This window comes from Pleurodeles waltl, chromosome 7 (genome assembly GCF_031143425.1).
Source record: "Pleurodeles waltl isolate 20211129_DDA chromosome 7, aPleWal1.hap1.20221129, whole genome shotgun sequence".
In the NCBI taxonomy this organism is placed as follows: Eukaryota; Metazoa; Chordata; class Amphibia; order Caudata; family Salamandridae; genus Pleurodeles; species Pleurodeles waltl.
Genome location: NC_090446.1, coordinates 134,068,759 through 134,089,240, shown reverse-complemented (window position 1 = coordinate 134,089,240; position 20,482 = coordinate 134,068,759). Strand labels below are relative to the sequence as shown.

The 20,482-nt window shown below is 42.7% G+C and overlaps 1 protein-coding gene across 1 annotated transcript in view; it reads left to right on the top strand.

Annotated features, from left to right (window-relative positions):
- Positions 1 to 20,482, top strand: part of LOC138303869 (targeting protein for Xklp2-B-like) — a 77,670-nt gene that overhangs the window by 30,308 nt on the left and 26,880 nt on the right. Inside the window, exons 10-16 of the mRNA XM_069243369.1 lie at positions 499 to 637; positions 7,920 to 8,139; positions 8,241 to 8,339; positions 8,464 to 8,634; positions 8,850 to 8,999; positions 9,250 to 9,358; positions 9,669 to 9,839. Coding sequence (XP_069099470.1) covers positions 499 to 637; positions 7,920 to 8,139; positions 8,241 to 8,339; positions 8,464 to 8,634; positions 8,850 to 8,999; positions 9,250 to 9,358; positions 9,669 to 9,829 — 1,049 coding nt within the window. The 3' untranslated portion in view covers positions 9,830 to 9,839. The remainder of the gene's footprint in view (positions 1 to 498; positions 638 to 7,919; positions 8,140 to 8,240; positions 8,340 to 8,463; positions 8,635 to 8,849; positions 9,000 to 9,249; positions 9,359 to 9,668; positions 9,840 to 20,482) is intronic.

Below are 20,482 nucleotides of genomic sequence, written 5' to 3'. Positions count from 1 at the left end.
GCATTTCAGCAAAGGGGGGTATAAACGTAGATTGCTACTTGTGATGGAATGAGTGGCTGTGCGGGAGTTGATGGTAGCCCCAGGGATGACTGGTGTACTGCATCATTGCTCAGGTCTGATTTACATGTTGGGAACAGCTCAACGGCTTCTGCTTGAATCAGCCTGGGTCCACAAGGTTTCAACTCTAAGGTTGTGTAAATCAACAATTCAAATTGGACAGAAAAGTATATGGTAAGAGTAAACCTCTGACATTTTAGTTGGTTGGGGTGGAGTGGCGGGGGCTAGTTTTGAGGGTCATGAAGAGTAGGATGCTTGTGAGCCCTGTAGGTGGTTTGTTTTGTGGACAGGGGGTTTGCGAAGGTGGTTTACTTAGAGACGTATGGACAATGTCTTTGTGGATTGGCTGCAAAGGGTAAGGGTATTGCAGCCCGTTGTTTTGCTAGTAAAGCACTTCTGCTGCCCTCCCATCTGGGTTCCTAAAGTATATTTTCTTTGAAGGTCCATCACATGTGGAATGTAAGAAAGTCAAGTCAACTAATCGCAATAGTCCTCACTTTGGGACTAAACTCTGCAATCAAGTAACCTGCAAAAGTACACCAGAACCAGAGACTGACAGCCAAAAGCAAATGCTACAGAAGTAAGTACCTTTTTTCTTTTGTTCCCCTTGTTCAAAGGAAACTGTATCTAAATATCATGCCCAAACCAAACAGTTCTCTCATTTAGATTTATCTACCTCATGGGTTTTTGTATGTTGCTGTGGCGTTCCTGTGGTCTTATTTGGCTGCTTTCTGCGTTCTAAAAGCTAGCATGTTGTGTGAAAACCAGTACTGACAATCCAGTCTTCAATTTACATTTTCCTAGCATATTTCAAGCTCACTGTGATTTACCTTGCTGATCCCAGATATTTTGTAATCCATAGCAGCAAGTTAAATGATTTATCTGGGAATATCCTTGAACAGGATGCCTTCGGACTTGTCGCAGTTCCTGTATTTCAGACGTTAATTGATTCTTCTGCTTCTGAGGCTTAGCTAGGTTCCAATGCAGGCAAAAGATTTTGTATTTTTTTTTTTTTTTTTAATCTCTGTACTGTTTACCCTTGCCAAATGTGTACATAATCTTAGCTGCTTATCTCTAAATTTGACTGTACCTTGTTACTGCCGCCTTTCGAACTGCCTTTTCACCATTTTAATCTGCAATATTTTTTGTAATGTTTACAAAGAATGCATTCCCAAGGGTAGCATTTAACAATGTTCGTTACTTAGCTGTTGGAATTGCGACTTCCATTATGACATAGAAGAAAAGAAAATACATTTCTTAAGTAGGTAGTATGGACTGAAGTTGCATGTTTCAAAGATTTGGTTTATGCTACCTAACAATTTGATTGAACCACGGCAGATCAGTTTTATTTTAGCATCTTACCATTTTCTGTGAGACAGTGTTCATAGAACAAAAGAAGTAGGTCGAAGTAAAAGGTTTTATTATTTCACTAGCATACTATTTGACGCACGCATCAAATAACCATGTATTGTGTTGTGATTGGCCCATTTCTACCACTACTGGACATTTTCAATTATGATCTATTGTGGCATGGGAAGAGTGTGTGAAGTGAAAGGGAGCTGTCTTATCCAGGTGGCTGGTTGACACCTGTTCGGTATAAGTCAATAAGGACGCTCAATGAAGGACCACACGGCAATTATAAATACAATTTAGCTTTACTAGAATTTCAGGTAAATGTAGGCATTTAGCACATTAATAATAGTAGAATAAGAATAGCAATGAAAAGCATCTATTTATATATAAGTACACTACAAAGAGCATCTATGCATATATATAAGCAAAAAGTTCATTGACCGATATAAGTTTTGATTAACTGTATACCAAAATGCATCACACTAAGATGTTCAGGAAGCAAAATATAAATGAGTTGAATACTTCAGATAAGCTTTGATTTACTGCACACCAAAATGCATGTTTCAGTTACTGCTGCAGGCTCACACTACGATGTTTAGGAAGCAAAATATAAACGAGCTGAATACTTCAGGTTATAAACACAGTGCAAGCATAAATAATCAATCCTAATAATAGAGCAGAGAAACAAAGGCCTTTCATCCCTGTGTGGAACTTAACTTAGTCCACGAAATGCTGGGAAGCCCTCTACCGCCTGCTTGGGCCTCTCTCCCCCTCAAGCATCACGGTCAGCAAAACAGGGAGGCAGCGCTAGGCCACACTTCAGTGCTAGCTTGGATTCTATCTCATTCTGGCATTTTCTAGCTATGTTATCAGTACTTGGCTGCTCTGCCCTTCTCCAGCCTTTGTTTTCATTCCATCTTCTCCCTGTACTCTCGTTCTCAAGGTTGAGACGGAGTCTTCTACACAAACAAGCTTGAAAATAATATCATGAACTTTTCCACGTTGTTTGGGGGGGTTTTCAGCAGGCATCACACTCATCTACACTGCTCAAGCTAATTAACCCTTCCGCACATTTCCCTGTACTGATCAGGAGCACACCCTGGATTTATCAGACCTCAATATAAGGAAGGCCAAGCCTCCATGTGGTGCATTGTATTGTTTGATGGAGGCATTTTCCCCGTCCAAAAAGAATCTGGTAGTGCTTAGGGATGTTTCTACCTAAGAAGTCCAGCTTTAAGCCTCGTCAGTCCTGCAGTGTACAAATGTCGGTTTCCAAGTCCATGAGGCCCCTTTGTGATGCCAAAGAATGACTAAGTCATGAATCGGATGCAGTCTCATGCACGCAAAGGCCATTAAGTAGTGGGAGGCCAAGCTCTTTATGACCCTTGCACGTGCTCAGCATCTGGTTCGATGCCTGTCACAGTTGGCCTCAATCTTGCACCTCTCCATTCTCCAAGGAAAGGGAGAGGAAATCAAAGAAGAGATGACATCACTCAGTCCATTGTAGGTCACTTTGAAGCATTGTTCCTCAAGAGGAATCTTCTTCAGAATAGGAACTTGAAGACACCACTCTGCCTGAGGAAGTTCCTTCAGTGGTTTTGTAGACTCCAGCATGCACCACTATGCCCATTCTAGTCTGACCCAATGTAGTTCCTCCACAACATTATGGCATAATTCATGCATGTGGTTCTCCCTTCTGCTGTCCCTTGGGGCTTTGTTTTGGGTACCTGAGATGGATCTGCTCCCCATGCTATTCAACCCCAGAAAACACCTCTCATGTGATGCCACGGGCACTGGTCAGAGCCATTCCGGTGTCATGACCACAACCAGTGGCTTCTCCATCAGCGCTAACACCCATGGCGCTGCCAGTTTCAAAACTGGCATTGGTGCTTAAAAAAAAAAAACACATCTATGAAAGACCCCGGTATTCCTGATGAAGTCTAGGAGGAAGGTTGAAAGAAAAGCAGAGCAAGTGAGCCTGAACCCACTGCGTTCCAACGTTATAGCAGACCTTGGATGCCAATTTTGGTTCTGACATTATTTAGATGACCGAAGGGGTGCCCCTTGATGACTATAGCAATAGTGAGGTAGGCTTAAGCACTCTGACTACCTGGCATTACAGAATGCACATGCAGACCTTTGGAGGGAGGGTGACTTTTTGCCTGGAAGGGCCGATTAGGCCATTAGGTCTTGCAGATTATCATAGAACGGGGTTACACTATTCCCTTCTAACAAGCGCCTCCCCAGGTTCCTCCTTTCTAGCCCCTCCAGTCAGAGGATTACCTCCAGGTCCTGTAGCAGATTGCCTAGCAGTGGCTGGTGGCCCTACTGCAGAAGGGAGCAGTGACGTTCCTAAGATGAATGTCAAGCAGGGGTGCAATTCTATGTATGTTGTGCTTCATTCTATGTATGTTGTGCTTCATTCGATAGCAGACCTGAGGGATTTGAAGTTTTATCTTAGCAAGGAAAAGTTCAAGATTCAGCCCCTTGCTCCGATACTTTTGGGGCTGGAACAGGCGTTTAAATGGATGCAAGCACTTGGAATATAGCTGGTTGCGCACTGAACACCAGGGCTGATAGCCTGAGTCTGTTTCATCTTGCCGACCACCAGTGGCCTGTTCACCTGGAGGTGGTTCAGAACATCTTTGCCCGGTGGGGTTTCCCCTCGGGTGGAGATCTTTGCCACTCACAAGAACACGTACTGCCACAGTTTTGTGCCTCTTATTGTCCATTGCATGGTGCCTTGGGAGGCGCATATCACATGAGGTGGACTTTTCCAGTTCACTATCTGATATTGGCATACCATTTGATACCTCTGGTTTTCAAGGAAGCTGTCCAGACCAGGACCTAGTTATTATCGCCCAAATTGGCCAACTAGAGTGTGGGATGCAGACCTCATGTGTTCACTGCTTGGACTACCTCCCATAGTAAACCTCCTCTCCCAGTTGGAGTGGCAGTTACTGCTTTATAACCTCCAGTGTCTCCAGCTTCATGACTGGAGTTTCTACTGTTGTCTGAAGTGGTTGATGTCCTAGTGTCATTTCATCACCCCTCCCCACAATGTGTCCATACACAGAGGTGGAATTAGGCCTTCAATGAGTACACATTGTGCTCTGCACACCATGCGACAAACTATCTGTTGGAAGCTGTGCACTTTGCCTTTTCACTATCACAATAGCAGTGGGCACTGCTTTACTACATTGCTGCTCTCATCTTTTATCGGTCTCTCAATCAGCCTTCCCTGTTCAAATCCCCAAATGTCTCCCAATTCGAAAGGAACTCGGTTTATTTATTCCTACACCCTCTGTGATGCACCATGTTTCGACCCAGATAAGGCTTGAATAAAGCGGAATTTGTGGCTAAGGTGGTGACCATTTTTCATCTGGAGCAATCCAATACCCTTCCTACTATCTTCCCTCTACCTCATCATACCAAATAAGAGAGATTACATTGGCAGGACACAAGGAGGGCATCAGTTACTATATTAGCCTTACAAGTGAGATTAGTTAAGATGACCAGCTCATTGTTGGGTATGTAGCCAGCGGACAGGGCAAAGCAGTGCAGGAGGGAACCATGTAGTGATGGATCGTATTGTGCATCAAAACCTGTTATGCCCCTGTCAAGATGGAACTGCCACAGATAATCCATACTCACTCCACCAGAGTAAGTTTTCAACTTTAGCACCTTCCAGGGTGGTTCATGTGGCCTAGATTTGTCATGTGGTGGCTTGGGATTCCCTTCACATATTTGCAAAGCACTATTGCTTGGACTCCGAAGGGAAAAGGCATGGCCATTTAGCTGGTTCTGTGCTGCAAAAGTTCCTCATCTGACTACACCTTCAGACTTACCACCTGAGAGGTGATACTTCCGTGGTGTCTATTCAAAGGAGAGGGAGAAATATCCATCGGAGGAAATGGTACTTAGCTTCGGTAACTATCTTTCTAGTTTATTCTCTATCTACATGCACATCCTTCACTGACCCTGCTAACCTTTCCATTCAGAACGATGTTCATAGGCCACTGATACTATGAGGTTCCAAGTTAGTTACACTACACATCTACGCTTGATTTGATGCTATCCTTGCCTTTAAGGGATCAAAATGAATGGGCAAGGAAAAGTTGGTTCTGCAGGTAGATGGTAACCACCAGAAAGATCATTACCAACGGTAAGTAACTTTCAATTGCATACCCAGGTTTAGAATGCACTTGAGAGAACTCTTTTGGTGCCACAGTCTACACCAGTGATCGATGTTTAATTGATATCCCTTAGCCAGTCTGAGTTTTGTCAAGAAAAAAATCTTTGTTGATCAAACCATTTGGGAGATGTGCTTTGGTTGTTTTATCCATAGAGTCATTAACTTTGCTCACTCATTCAGTTGCTCGGAATGTCTGCTCGAAACAGTTCTTGGTTCTACAAATTCATTGCATCCATGGAGGTTCCTGGAGTGCATTTTCTAAGAAGTAATTAATAATGGTGAGCTCCATGGCAGCAGTGTATCAGGAAACATGAGGGATTTGTATCTGCAGATTGTAACACCTTGATAAATAACTTATTTTGCAAAGTCTCGACCATCTGGCTGATTCAGCAAAGTGCAATAGTTTGCTTAGTTCTCAAGTTGATAATATTCTGTTAGTGGTTATTTATCGGACAGAGACTTCTAGTTGCAGATTCCTTACCTTAGAATTTCCCCCAGGCATCAGTCTGGGTCCGGAGATTTTTCTTTGAGCAGTATCCTTGTGCGCTGTTGGGTAGCGTTTGTCAACTCAGTGTCCATTGTTGCCATTGTGGTTGCTGGATACCACATCGTGGGTATAGACACCACCCCGGTGCTCTAACTTTGTTTTTTTTCTTTCCATGCCAGCCTACACACAGATCGGGAGAAAGCCACCCTTGTAGTTGCATTTTGACTGTCCTTTCGACTTTGTCAAATTATTATTATTTTATTTTTGTATTTTTTTTAATACAAAGGTTAGAAAATACACAAACTGGAGTGCTGAATTAAAAATAGAAGAACCAAACTTGCTCTTAAGAAGGAGGGTAATCCCAATTTGTCTTGTATAGTCAGAGCAATGCAGTAGTGACTTCCACAATTGGGGACCGTATTTAGAAGCAAAGTGATAGGGCTTGTAAACAGCTTACGAACGTTAGGTTATAGGAATATTTAATGCATAATAGATGGTTAATTAAGGGTATCCACCTTTAAAAATAAACAATTTGTTCTTGGATTACTACAAAAACCTTTTTATTGAAAATACCTACTCCTCTCAATAAGTAGATATCTTTATAAATGTATCCTGACACCTCCAAAACCAGAAATGAAAGAAACTGATTGAACGAAATGAAGTGCTACTGGCAATCTATAGATCTGATAAATTAATAGAGTTGGTTAGTATTCCAATATTATATTACAAAGTCCAGTATCTGTTGGCTGGCAGAATTGGCATTGTCAAGCATACAAAAAAACACTATAGATGAACAAGACAGGATCGTGACTCATGTGTCAATGTGACATGTTGCTGTAAATCTCCATGCAATATTGCACCTCCTGTTAATATTTCACATATATTAGCTCCAAGGATGAGAATTCTTGTTTTAAGCCTTGAACAAGTTGTGGATATATTTTCGAAGTCATCTGGGTCAACATTATGAGCAGCATACCCCTAAAGTATGAAAGGCCTTTCACATGGTCTGTCCCTAATAAACCGGTTTTGCTGGCTAATTGTATGTCACAAGCAGATGATCCTCCGCGCATCAAAATATTTTTTCATACCTTTGGAGATAATTCTCTTTAAGGATAAAAATAACTCAAAAACCATCTTTAACTTGAGTCGTCTGAATTTTCAACTCCTAACTCCGCACAAACAGTGTGATGAGTGTTTATAATCCCACCTGTCAGAATATTCTAAAATAAATTGCTAGTGATAAAGACGTACCAATGAAAATAAATAAAATATGCATTTTGTTTTTCAATTTTGAGGGTGAACAAGAGAAGCCTCAAAGTCTGACCATGTTAATTAGGATTTATAACTTAAAATATGGTTCTGTTTTATCTATTCTCTAAAGGTGTCTGTATGACACTTCTTGCAAAGATGTCAAGTCTACTAATTCTGTTGCGATCTGATGTAAGGGCTAAACTTGACTCTAAATTTAAACTGTTACCTCTTTACCCATTTATTCTACTCTTGTAATTCCAATTTATGTTTAGTTATGTGTTTATTATAGAGTTGGTGTGATGGGCACTTTTGTGTCTGTGTATTTAGCTTTATCCTGTTGACCAACTAGTACATTTTCTTTCTTTTCGTGTCTGAAGTTGAATTTTTGACTCTATTATACAGTTTGTATTGGCTTGTAACAGTTTCCTCCTGGTAGGCTTGATGTGTAAAATTGCTTATATGCAACCTGAACAGCAAAGCCTGCCCACAAATTAATAGTTCTACTACTTTAAATGGATTGTGTGGCTCTTACTAGGGTTTTTTTTCCTTTCTGAGGTTTTTAATTTTTCTTTGCAGGTACAAATGTCAAGCCCAAGAGTTGCATGCCAGACCCCTTCATGAGGGACGAATTCACTCCAAAAAGCAATCTGTGAAAGACTTACCAGATCCCATTGGCTTTGACTTGGAGCATAAGAAAAGGACCCAAGAGCAAAGGGCAAAGAGGGAGAAGCCTGGACAGGAAAAGGGTGCATTCCTTGCGAGGTCTTGTCCGACGAAAATGCTGATGGGAGTGGTGGTAAGACATGTCCTGCTTGGCAATGGCTTGATCTCGCCGACATCGCACTGTGATATTTTTTTATTTTTCAGGCTTCTGGATTAACTCTTGTGTCGTTGTAGGGAGTTCCAGAAAGACCATGTCTTTCCAATACAGTGTCCAAGCCGCCTGACTTTGCTTTGAAAAACAAAGACTGTGACCACGCCCATTTGGTGGAGGAGGTGCGAGTGTTTGAGTGCATGCTAGTAATTCCAGGGGAGGGTTGGATGTCTGCTTTCAGTACAGATCTAGGCAATTCATTAGACTTGGTTGATAAACAATTATTTTTCATTTCTATCCTGTTAGGAGAAACTACCAGTGTTAAAGCCTCATACAATGCCTCATCACGGTGTGCCATTTAAACCAGTATCTTTAGAACAAAGGCGATCCAAGCTTGCACCATTCTCCTTTGACACCAGAGATAAAGAGCTTCTAGCAAAGAAGGTGAAGAAACTGGAAGATCTAAGGAAAGAGGATGTGAGCCCCACTTTGGTCCTTAGAAATCTGTCTATTTAGCAGAGTGAAGTTGATCGAAGACACATCAGCGGAGTGTTACATTAACTTGAGGCTTTTTTGTATGAATGGGAGGCCAGTCGCTATCTGATTTTTAAAGTGGGGGAGAGTTCAGGTACATCGCATTGCAAATAGGAGTGGGTATTTTTTGTAACACGTTTTTTTTTTTTTTTTTACAGGTTCCATTGTTCAAAGCGAGATTGCTGCCTGCCTTTGACAAAGTTGTGCGTCCTCAGAAAAAGATGAAGGCAACACCACCCCCACAAGAACCCTTCCACCTCCAAGTAGATGAGCGAGCAGCAAAGAAAACCCAGCAGTGGCGACAGACGGTTTGTGTCTGTGTGCAAGTGTCAGTTCTATACATTGGAACAGAATGAAAGTAGGATTAACGTTGAGGTTTAATAGTCAGTATCATGTTGAAGCGGCATTTAGTGCACTGGATCCTTTTTTGGGGGGAGTCGGAGATAGCCTTGTAGACCACACTGAGCCATGGTACCTCTATAGCGCTTGTTTAGGGTCTGCAGCCAGAGCTGAAGTTATGAGTGAGTAAACCTAGTTACGCTTACTCTGTATTTATAGAAAGAAGGTGAACTGAAAGAGCAGACTGGCGCTGCAGGCTACAACACGAGTCCAAACGCGGTCATCCATGCAGAAACCTTTGCACCAAAGGACAGTCCGAATTTGTTGGGTAAGTCTTCATCTCTTTCCACACGACCAACCATTTACTGCAGGCTCTTCCCGTTTCTTACCAGTGGTGGCTTGATGGGAGGAAATCTTATACTGTGGAAGCAATGCGACTCTTGCCCCATTTCCCCTGTTTCTTTTCTGCTGCCTGTAGCTATAGTCTGGTCAGGACTAAAGTTGTCTGCATGCACAAGAATTGTCACTATTCTTCCTTCATTTAGCACCTATTGCAAATGGTACGACTGCCATTACTGATACCAAACTATGTCCAAATAAGAGGCTTACTAAATATATTTAGTGTTTATCACTTTCAGGCTGTATAGTTCAAGATCCATTCCAGCTGGTCACGGAGAGGCATGCTAAGGGGAAGGAGGAATTTGAGAAGAGGATTGCTGAGCTTCAAGACTTGAAAGAGATGATGGAAGAGGAGAGGAGACTTGGGAAGGAAGTGCAAAGGGCGAAAGAGAAGGACTAGAATTATTGTGGTAAGTCTACAGATATTGTACCAGAATTGCAGAACTGACTCTGGAGTACACAGATGTGACCTTCTAGCCCAGCAGGTTGTTTGCTATGGTAACAGCAAGGATGGCTGGAATTTAAACAAAAAATTGCATGATTGTCAACACCTGCTTCTAGAGCCGCCAGAGCATCTATTTTTGTTGGAATCGGTGGTGCTGCATCCAGCAATGTCGAAAACACAGCACACTATCACTTATGCAAATATTGGGAACTATCCGATGGCCATGGTATCAGGTGAAATCATGAAACTCTTTCAAAAATCAGATTCTGGATACCTGGTACAAATATATTTTATTTAAACCCACGAAGAAATCAATGTAGCAGGCCTAGTCTTGAGATTACTAAAAATGTATTGGAAATTAAAAAGCTCAAACACCCTGGTTACTTTTACTGAAGTAAGAATAAAAATCTGGTGTGGCTCCCGAAAGCATAACAATCTTGAGGTGTGTAATCATACAGTGAATATGAACAAAACAAGTTAAAATGTGTACAAATCGGAACAAAAAGTAGATATATAGATCAACACTACCAACAGTGTAAAATGTATCAATTCTGTCAGTTGACTTACTAGTGTTTCATCACAATATATCTGAAACACACGTAGACTACCCCCCTGTATCAGGCAGGTTTGGATGCTTTCCTTGTGAACGCATTATATGGTGAGACTCTGCTTGTCTAAGATGGAGCTGACGATCTTCCTCGTATTAATGGTTGGGAACTTTTTTTGGGGGGGGAGGGGGGATACCACCTTTAGACTTTCAGACACTACATTGTGTTTTTCTAAAGAAATGTACACCCACGTAGCTTATGTCATAATCGATTATTGTTCACAGGTTTCCTAATGCAGGAACTTTGAGGCGTGTATAGTACTCAGTTTGTGAAGGGCGTGTTCTGCGCTCCTCATATAAATGAACACACTCCACAGGAGATGTTTTCTTTTATCATGCTCCAGAGTGCCAGATGGACCTTGCTCCTGATGTGTTGGTATGACACCCAAGCCTGAGTGGTCAGAGACCACCCTGTCACCAAGACCTTTGATCAGTCTTTTAAACCTATTGCTGGGAACAAGAGGTTGGAAGTAGAGGGAGGGAGGGAGGAAAAATGGCCTCTAAGATGGAGATTTGGAAATACATGGGCACGTTTATGGCTTTGATGGGGTACAGAGGGTCTGATCCAGTGCCACAGGACAAGATGCCAGGACCCTTCCAAGATCAATGAATTCTGGAATGCCAGATTCATTTTTTCAGTAGAAATGGAGGGGGGGGGGGATATCAACTGTTGTCCTGCCCAAGGCTATCCAGGTGTCTTCCTGAAAATCGCAAATGCCTCTGCTCCAAAAGCTGCAACCTGCAGCAGCAGGATTGGGCATGTTCATACCCTCTAGCCAAAACAGTTAATTCATAAGGCAGCTGGGCTTATGTTCCCTTGTGTTTACCCTGGTTTAATCAGTGACCCTGCTGCCAGGACAGCCGGCAGTGCCGCTAAAGTGAGTCTCTTGCGCATTCATGCCGCCGCAGGGGCTGTTGCAGGGTTCAGCCCTGGTGCCTCCACATCCCTTCTTAAGTTCCGGTGCCAGGGCTCCTGTCCTGCTCCATCCCATCCACCAGCAGTCTGGACCTTTACTTTGGTGATATTCATGTACTGGGACGACCCGGTATTGCCTTTGAACATGGAATGTGCTTTCCTTGCCTGAAGTATTTTTTTCTTTTTTCTCTTTTTTTTATTTTTTATATAAGATGTTAACCTCATGCCAAAAGGAAATCTTCCCTACAAAGAATGGTATTGTTGCTCCAGTGTGGGGTGTCATGTTTTCTATTGCTGTATTTGTGATCTGAGAAATTGCATATAAATTGTTGTTTTTCAGGACCACTAAAGATCATGGCACCCTGAACAAGAACGTTTTCACGGGTTAATCAACACCAGGGCAACCCGGACTTTCAGTGGTGGCATGCAAAGAAAATGTTGCCCCTAATTGAAAAAGGAAGTGAAGCACGTATAGTACAGTGGGAAAGTAGAATGGCCGTCTCATCCAGCCTCACCATGCTGGTTCATGGCAACCAACTGGAACCATGATCAGAGTTTGGTGATCCAACTCTGATTGGCTATGCTGACACGGTATAAGTCATACAGCCGTGCATGCTACCAGCTGCAGTATGCGAAGTCCTGTTTCTGTCACAATTAAAACCTTGTGCCGAACAGAAAAATGGAAAGGACCTCCCATAAATTGTTTGCTCCACCAGAGTCATCCCCACCCACTTATTCCTATGAGGCCCTACTGGGTCTCCACCAGACTGTATGAAAAAGTGTTCTTCCTCCTTTTAAACTGACCGACCGGGCAGGTACATTTTTAGTGTGTAATTTCACTCTAAATTCGTTTTTTGAAGCAGTATTGTGTTGTTGACATGCGCTCTAGTGTAAGTTCATAATATGTTTTACCCTTTCCGTTGCCTACCTGCTTCTAGTCCTCCGTCACCCCCTTCTTTCAGTCTGTTTACTACTTACCACTGCCCTTGCCCATATCTCATGTCCACATGTCTCCTCCCACCTATGAAGCTCCTCCAGTACATGATAGTGCATAATTGTACAATTCTATGCTATGTTTTCATGTCTCACCATTTAATTTGTATCATCTGCTTCTCCAATCTTAAATCTCTTGAGTATTCAACTCAATTGTTCTTATTTAAAGGACTATTGGATCCGAATTTGTTTGATTGTGGATTCCTGAATAGTGTAAATCACACGTTGGCCATAAGCCTGCCATCAGTTTTGTAACATTTTCTTAGTGATTTTAAGTTTACAGCCTTTGGAGTTCTGTAGGTTTTGCCACTGCCTTGTTGCAGCAATGAAATTCTATAGATACTTCACACTCTATCCTATGGATTCCCTTTTGTCTACAACTTACTGTCCTCTTTGGTTGAACTCCTCCGTGAACAAGGGAGGCTTTTGAAAATCTGAATGCTTCCGTGGACCATCCTTTGTCAGAGTGGCGCTGCCAGACATTATTTCATGTTTAGATTGCATCTTTGTCCCTTATTTAAGCTGTCCTTTACATTTTGCCGGTACCTGGAAAGCCTGCAGCATTCAGTGGCCCAAGTAGAAACTAAAGGGATAACGTGTTCTACTGGAATGTCTTTTCTTGGGACGTACATTGCAAAACCCACTAAGGCCCTCATTCTGATTCTGGCGGGCGGCGGAGGCCGCCCGCCAGAATTCAGCCCTCCATAATACCGCTCCGCGGTCAAAAGACCGCGGAGGGTATCATGAGTTTTTCCCTGGGCTGGCGGGCGGTCTCCAAAAGACCGCCCGCCAGCCCAGGGAAAAACTCCCTTCCCACGAGGATGCCGGCTCGTAATCGAGCCGGCGGAGTGGGAAGGTGCGACGGGTGCTACTGCACCCGTCGCGTATTTCACTGTCTGCTATGCAGACAGTGAAATACTAGCGGGGCCCTCTTACGGGGGCCCCTGCAGTGCCCATGCCATTGGCATGGGCACTGCAGGGGCCCCCAGGGGCCCCACGACAATCCTTACCGCCATCCTGTTCCTGGCGGGCGAGCCGCCAGGAACAGGATGGCGGTAAGGATTGTCAGAATCCCCTCGGCGGCGCAGCCAGCTGCGCCGCCTTGGAGGATTCTTAGGGGCAGTGGAAAACCGGCGGGAGACCGCCGGTTTTCCCTTTCTGACCGCGGCCAAAGCGCTGCGGTCAGAATGCCCAAGGGAGCACCGCCGGCCTGTCGGCGGTGCTCCCGCCCCCGTTGGCCCTGGCGGTTCTCTACCGCCAGGGTCATAATGAGGCCCTAAGTGTTTCATAATAACAATCCTGGCTCTTATGGAGAAACGTGCATTCTACAGCAGGACTATTAAATCTTCTGATGTTCTTCTCGAAACTCCAGGTGTGGAAAATAACCTCTGGAGATGCTGTTTGGGTCTGAATACTAGCACCTTGAATTCACCAGAGCAGTCCTGATTGTTAATGAGGACTGACCAGTTTTCCTGGGAAAAATTAGATGTTTGAAGGAACTGTTTTTTGTAAACTCATAGCTAGCAAATTGTCTCATGAGGTTTTCCCCTATCCTCTTAACCTTTACTCTGGGACCAGATCATGAAAATAGCAGGCCTCATGATATCAATACTGGCTTTAAGCACAAGTGATCTGCCACAGCCCACTTCTTTACTATTGGATCAGTGTTTCCACTGATATGATATTGCCTGTTTGAGGACATTTTGTGCAGTACCCAGAGTTTGTCAGCTGAACTAGAAGTAAAAAGCAGCATAAAAACTTTGATAAAGTTGTATTTAGAAGTTTGTGTAATGATGGTACCACTCAGCACCTGAAAGAGTGACAACACTTGTCCAACTCACATTCCTGCCCTATGCCTGAACTTGGCCACCTACCTTCTGTGGACCTAATATCCATTCACTATTGCTTGATGATGGTAAGCGGGATGGTCATCAAAACCAGGTTTACAAGAATATAATGAGTAAAGCGGAGCAAATTTACCAAATGGCACTAGCTAGGCACTCTTTCAGTAGACGCTTTGTCTTTCCTAGGTTTGGTTTAGATGTTGCGTACTGCAGGTCCTGCCAGAGAAGCCTATGGAATTTCTTTTCAGAGCATGGTGTTTGAGCCCGGTTTAGGGATCTCTTTATTTCCCCCCTTTATTTCAGAGAGCTCTTCCTGTGATACTTGAACTTGGCTGTGGCTCATAAACCCTTGGAAACAGTGGTAACCATGTTCTCCAATCCATATGCACTTTTCCTGCTTATCAAACTTGCCCTTTGTTCGTAATGAAGTTCAAGCCAAGTCCCATATTCTGCGTTTGGTGCACAACTCGCTACCTTCCGAAGTGTTCTGTTTGTAAGCAAAATCAGCATTATTCAAATTTTTGCATCTTTATCAAAATGAAAACCATTCACTCCTTGAAGAATTAATATGGTGTTTCACATATGGGAAGCAGATACTCTGGGTACTATTGCATAATAAGCAGCAGTTTGTGCCCTTCATTGCTAAAGGTTTGAAAACTCCTTCCCGAAAAGGTGAGGGCTGAGGCTGTATCATTGCTTTTCAGTTAATGTCCCTTGGAGGTCACCCGTGATACAGCTATTTGAACAGGGCTGCATGATCTAGGCAAACACTATAGTGTAGATGTGAGCGCTAGGGCTGATACTCTGCTTGGTAAGGCTCTTCTGCATAAAAAATACGTTTTTAAGTTTATGTGGAATATTATGAAAAATCCTTCAACCTCTTAAGACAAATAAGATGTTCCATACATTAGGTTGACACCATTTTTGCCTACAACTTTTTTATTTTTTTTGCCTAATATGGATTACCCTTTTCTTCCAGTGCTCTTGATGCTGTGGTCCCGCTCAGGACAAATGCAATCTGAATCAAGCATGTGCCAAAAATGGAGTAGGCTGATACAGCCAATAGCACCTGAAGGGAGGAGGTAGTCTCTACAGATGTCATCCCTACCTAGTAGTTTTGTAGTTGTCGCTTAACAAGTAGCTGAACCTAAATCTGTGATTGTAGTTGTGTCCTTCTAGAGCTAAGGTCACCAAGAGCTCCATGTAGTTCAGAGCCTCTCTGTTCCCCAGCAACTTATTATTTTGCTTAATATTCACCAAAACTTTTACTAATTATCCTATGGGTTGCCTCTTGCGGAAGTGATTGCCTCGTATGACTCAATGTAATACCTATTCTGAAGATACTGAATATATTGTGGGCCTGGTGGTTGGGCAGAACTCCTACTCAGGACAATTTCAAATGCTGCTTCCACTTGGTGGCCAGATTCTCTGAAACATATTACCGAAAAGACATAGGTATTAGTCTTTGGTGAATCTTCCAACTGATTTCACCAGTGGTGGCCACAACTCTGAGCACTTGCCCTCTTCCTCCTTCCAGTGCTCGCAAAGTAGAAGTATGTTTTGTTTCTTAAACTCTCCTGTAAGCCACATTTTAACAAATTAACCCATCTTCATTTGTATGATTAAAGTCCTGAGGAAAACCCTGCTGGACTGCTGCTGGAGCTCTAGTCCAGTCCCTTATGAGTAGGTTGAACTACTGTAACACATTATTTGTAGGTCTTCCTACCTACCTTTTTTTTTTTTTTTACAGGCTGCACCTTCTACAGAACATTGCACCAGACTTGTCTGGGCTTTTCCTAAATCTTCTGAGATCTCTGTTCATCTCAAGCCTACAATTACATTCTATTTAAAAGACATACCTGTTCAAGGCGCTCTGTTTTTGTTGTGGGACTCTTCATGGCCAATCCTCTTACAGCTGTGTATCTCAGTATATTCCCCTTGTAGACCGCTCAGTTAGTTTGGCTCTTATTTTTCTAGTGTTCAGAGGTTCTGCCTGGATGCGGATTGGGGTCGCTCTTTGGCTTTTCTCACTGCTCAAGCCTGGATCAACCTTTCCCCCAGCTAGCCACTCCAATCCAATCTTTTGAGATTCCATAAACTTCTGAAAATGCATCTCTTCTGCTAACAAACTGCCTTTCTTCCTGTTCACACTGTCGTATCAGGACACTTTCGACTATTCACATGCTTCATAAAACTGAAATCCAATCATGTGAAAGATGGTAATTGATAACTTTAAAAACTGCTTTCATTGTAAATGGTACCCTCCTTCTCCCAATCTCTGTTTCTCTGTCACTGTCTGTGTCTCACTCTCTCACACGCTCTCACATTCTCACCCTCTCCTGAAAAAAACAAAAGGTTAAAGAGACGTTTTAGTTCTGTAAAAATGGCAGTTAAAACATAGTTTTAAACAAACAAAACCACTGAAATTCACCAGTCATCGTTACCGCAAGTGGCTAACTCGTGCCCTAAAATCTATAACTCTCCTCTCCACCGTGCACAGTTTTGTCAATTATGCCATTTTAGATGTTGCAGTGATGTGTTCATCTCTGTCAGAGAACATGTCATGAGAGATGTAGTAGGTGGGGTAATTAGCAGCCCATGGCAAGGGCTTTTTACTTTCACTTTTTGCACATTAACTTTTTGCATTTGTTTTCAAATTTTTCTGGGTGCTCTGGTCTAACACAGGATACCCCACAGGTGTTATTTTTTTTTTTTTTTTTTTTTTTTTGTGTTTGGGGCCATGGCCCTGCTGACTCCCTGCAAGCTGACCCATTTCTCGTGCCACAGACACTGGCATTCTTTTAAGAGGTGCCCCAGTGTCCACGTGAGGCACCCCAAGTAATTACTTTTGTTGTGGGATGCAGGAGAGCCCTAGGGCCCCCGCAGCCCCACCGACGCCCAGCTCCTGCAAGAACCAGCATTATTTATTTAATTTTGTTTTGGTAATCGTTTGCCCCAGTGCCCGCCACAGCTGCTCCCTTGTGTGTACTCCCTCAAGTACTGATGAGCATAGTCTCCTTCAAGAGTAACGCCATGTACCACATCTCCTAAAGGAACACCTTTTTTTAAGCTTCTTTCCAGGCACGCCATCAATACCTCCTGTGATACTCTTTTAGGCTCTTTAAGAGTTCCTCTCCTTCATCGATCGAGATCTAAGAAAAAAATCTAGAACCAGATCACGGTTCAGGAGATCTTTCTTCTATGTTCAGGCATAAGAGAAGATCACCTACCTAGTTTACAACTTCTTGCTCCTCAGCATGAGATTAATCCCCATCTGTGAGGGGCACACCTTCGGCAAGAGTGTCTCCAGTGGATGATCTCTTGACTTTTAATGACCTTCTAATCGGAGGGACTACCAAATTAAAGTTGGACATTCCCACTACTGCAGCAACTTTCTGTTATTTTAGAGACCCTACATCATAGAGCAGTATCTCGACCACACTTGCCAATAGTTCCGGTACTTTTGGAGCCTGCAATGCAATTATTTTTAACCCCAGCATCATTAAGATCTGCTTGGTCTCAGCTCCTTAGAACATACATAGTTGCTGATCAGGATCCTTGGTTTCTCAGGGCTGATTCTCCTCCTGATTCTGTAATAGTGGTTGCTGCACGGAAATCTCACTCTGCAGTTTTCCTCCTCGCTTCCACCTTATGAGGAGAGTAAGCAGATAGACTCCCTTGGTAAAAAGATGTGCGGAGCATCTGCATTGTTCATGAAGGCATTGAGTGAGTCTGCTATACCAGGAAGATATGAGAGTTCCCTATGAGATTCAGTAACCAGATATACAGAGAAAAATGTTTGGAATCAGACAGGATTTCCAGGAAATTTGGATTGAAGGGACTTTGTTTCTAATCAGATCATAAGTTCAGCAACAGAGAATCAGCTCAATGGGCGCATGTTTACTCGCATGGCATCTATGCAAGGGGACTATCTTGGTTAGATCTCACTAGCTTAAAACCAGAGAATCATTAAATAACCATTCTCTGGTAACACCCTTGTTTGCACTCAAGGATGAGGCGATTTCCAGGATGAAAAATGAGATGGACACTCTCAAAGCTGCTGGGCTGGAAAAGAAAAAGATTTTTGCAAAAGATAGACCTTATGACTGGAGGATTTTCCAGCACAGGGTGCAAACCCCTCACTGGACTCGTGCATCCTTGCCTGCTGCTGATGTCATTATCATCCTAGCAAACCATCTAGAGGAAGAGGGTCACTGTGACAACCTTACATCCACAGGAAAACCTCCTGCGAAACAATGAGTCCTTACTTCCCCCTTCGTCCATCATCTGACAGTGGCGTTGACTTAGTCAGTGGTGGTTCACAGACCTTCTACAGCGGTCATAGAGACTACAGAAGAGACTGCAGTGCAGACAGGATCTCCAGTAGAAGTTTGGAGGACAGCTGTTACATCCCAACCTTGTATCACTGAAATTGACAGCATGACTCCTGAATTCTTCAAATAAGGACATTTACACCTTTCTAAAGAATGCATAAACTTTTAAAGAGAGGCTTAATGACCACCCACCAAAAGATCATATGCTTTTAAATGGAAAAGGTTTTATTTATTGTGTACACAAAATGGTAACAATCCTATTCTGTGTTAAGATATGGTCATTGTGTATCTTCACCACTTAGATAAATCTGGACTGGTCTTCCATTGAGGTACATCGTATGGCCATTATGGCTGATGGGAAATCTGTCAGACATCTTGCTTTAAAATTCCAGTGCTCAAAGTTTTTGGGAAGAACTTAATAAGATGTTCCCACCACTCAGGTCACCCACTCTTCTGTGGTAACTCAATATTGTTATTTTCAAACTTATGGGTCCCCCGTTTGAACCGATACATAAAGCCTCTTTGCAGAGTTTCACCTAGAAAGCCGCTTGTCTTGTTGCCATTACTAGCTCATAGGGTAAGTGAAATTCAAGCCGCATACAGTTTTTTTTATTCCAGTAGAATAGTGATGAGAACTGATCCCAGTTTTCTTCCAAAGGCAGTGTCAAAGTTTCATGTTAACCAGAATATTTCACTACCTACATTTTTCTGTAACCCCTCCACTCCAGCTGAAAGATCGTTACTCTCTCTTGATATTAAGAGAACTAAAGTTGTACTTGAATGAAACCAAAGTTATAAGGAAATATGACCATCTTTTTGCTAGCTGTGGTCCGATGAGAACATGTTTTGCATCCTCTAAACAAACTTGTGGTAGGTGGATAGTTTTGTGTACAGTCTTTTCATACCAGCTAGCTATAAATATCCTTATCTACTAGATCTAGGGCACACTCTACAATGGGGGGGGGGGGGGGGGGCTGAAATTGCAGCTCTGTTAGGGACTGTACCTGTTTCTACAATTTGTAAAGTCACTACATAGAATTCTGCCCATACCTTTTTACTAGGCATTATTGTCTAGATCAGATGCTAAAGCAGATAATCAAGTAGGGCAGGCTTCTTTGACGAGTATTTTTGGTTAATTGTTGGAGCTGTTTTTGTTTTCAAGCCCACGTTTTATGGGATGAGATTGCTTTTCTATTCAGTGCATAGGACTATTAATGAGCATCCCCAAGAAGAGAAGTTAAAATTCTTACCTGTAATCCTAGTTCTCTTCCAGGGGAATCCTCATCAAAGTAATAAGCAACCCTCCCACTTCCTCAAATGGAAACTGTTGCAGCTCTGAACAAATTATGTACCCAGGATTCGTAGTCTCTGCAAATATGACCTAACCTGTCCCCTGTGAGGCAAGATGGGATACAGAGGGTACTGTGAGGTCTTAAAGGCACAGTGCCAGATTTTATCCAATATTAGTGGCTAATAATGGCTCACATTTCCTTTCCTTTTCCATAAAGGCTTTTGAAACTGTTTATATAGTAATTGTGCATTAATGACATGATTTTTTGTGTTGGGACAGTTGTTAAAAAAAATTTAAAAAAAACACAATGTCATCTGGCCTTTTTTTCCTACATACTGCAATTTCAGTGAATTATAATATATTTAGGCATGAGGAAGTGTGGCGACAGCCTCGCTATGGTCTATCTCAATTCCTTTCAAGGCAATGTTCACTTTGTCTGCTTCCTATCTGTTAGGCATTATTCTTTAAGATAGGCTTTACTGACCTTTTTTAATTTTTCCAGAATTTAGTTTTTTTGTCTTTCAGGTTCAAAGTTTGAATTTGTATAGTCCGTAGGGACCTTTTCTATACACTTCCATGAGTTCTGTTCTAGTGGATTTTAACATGCACCTAGAACGAATTGA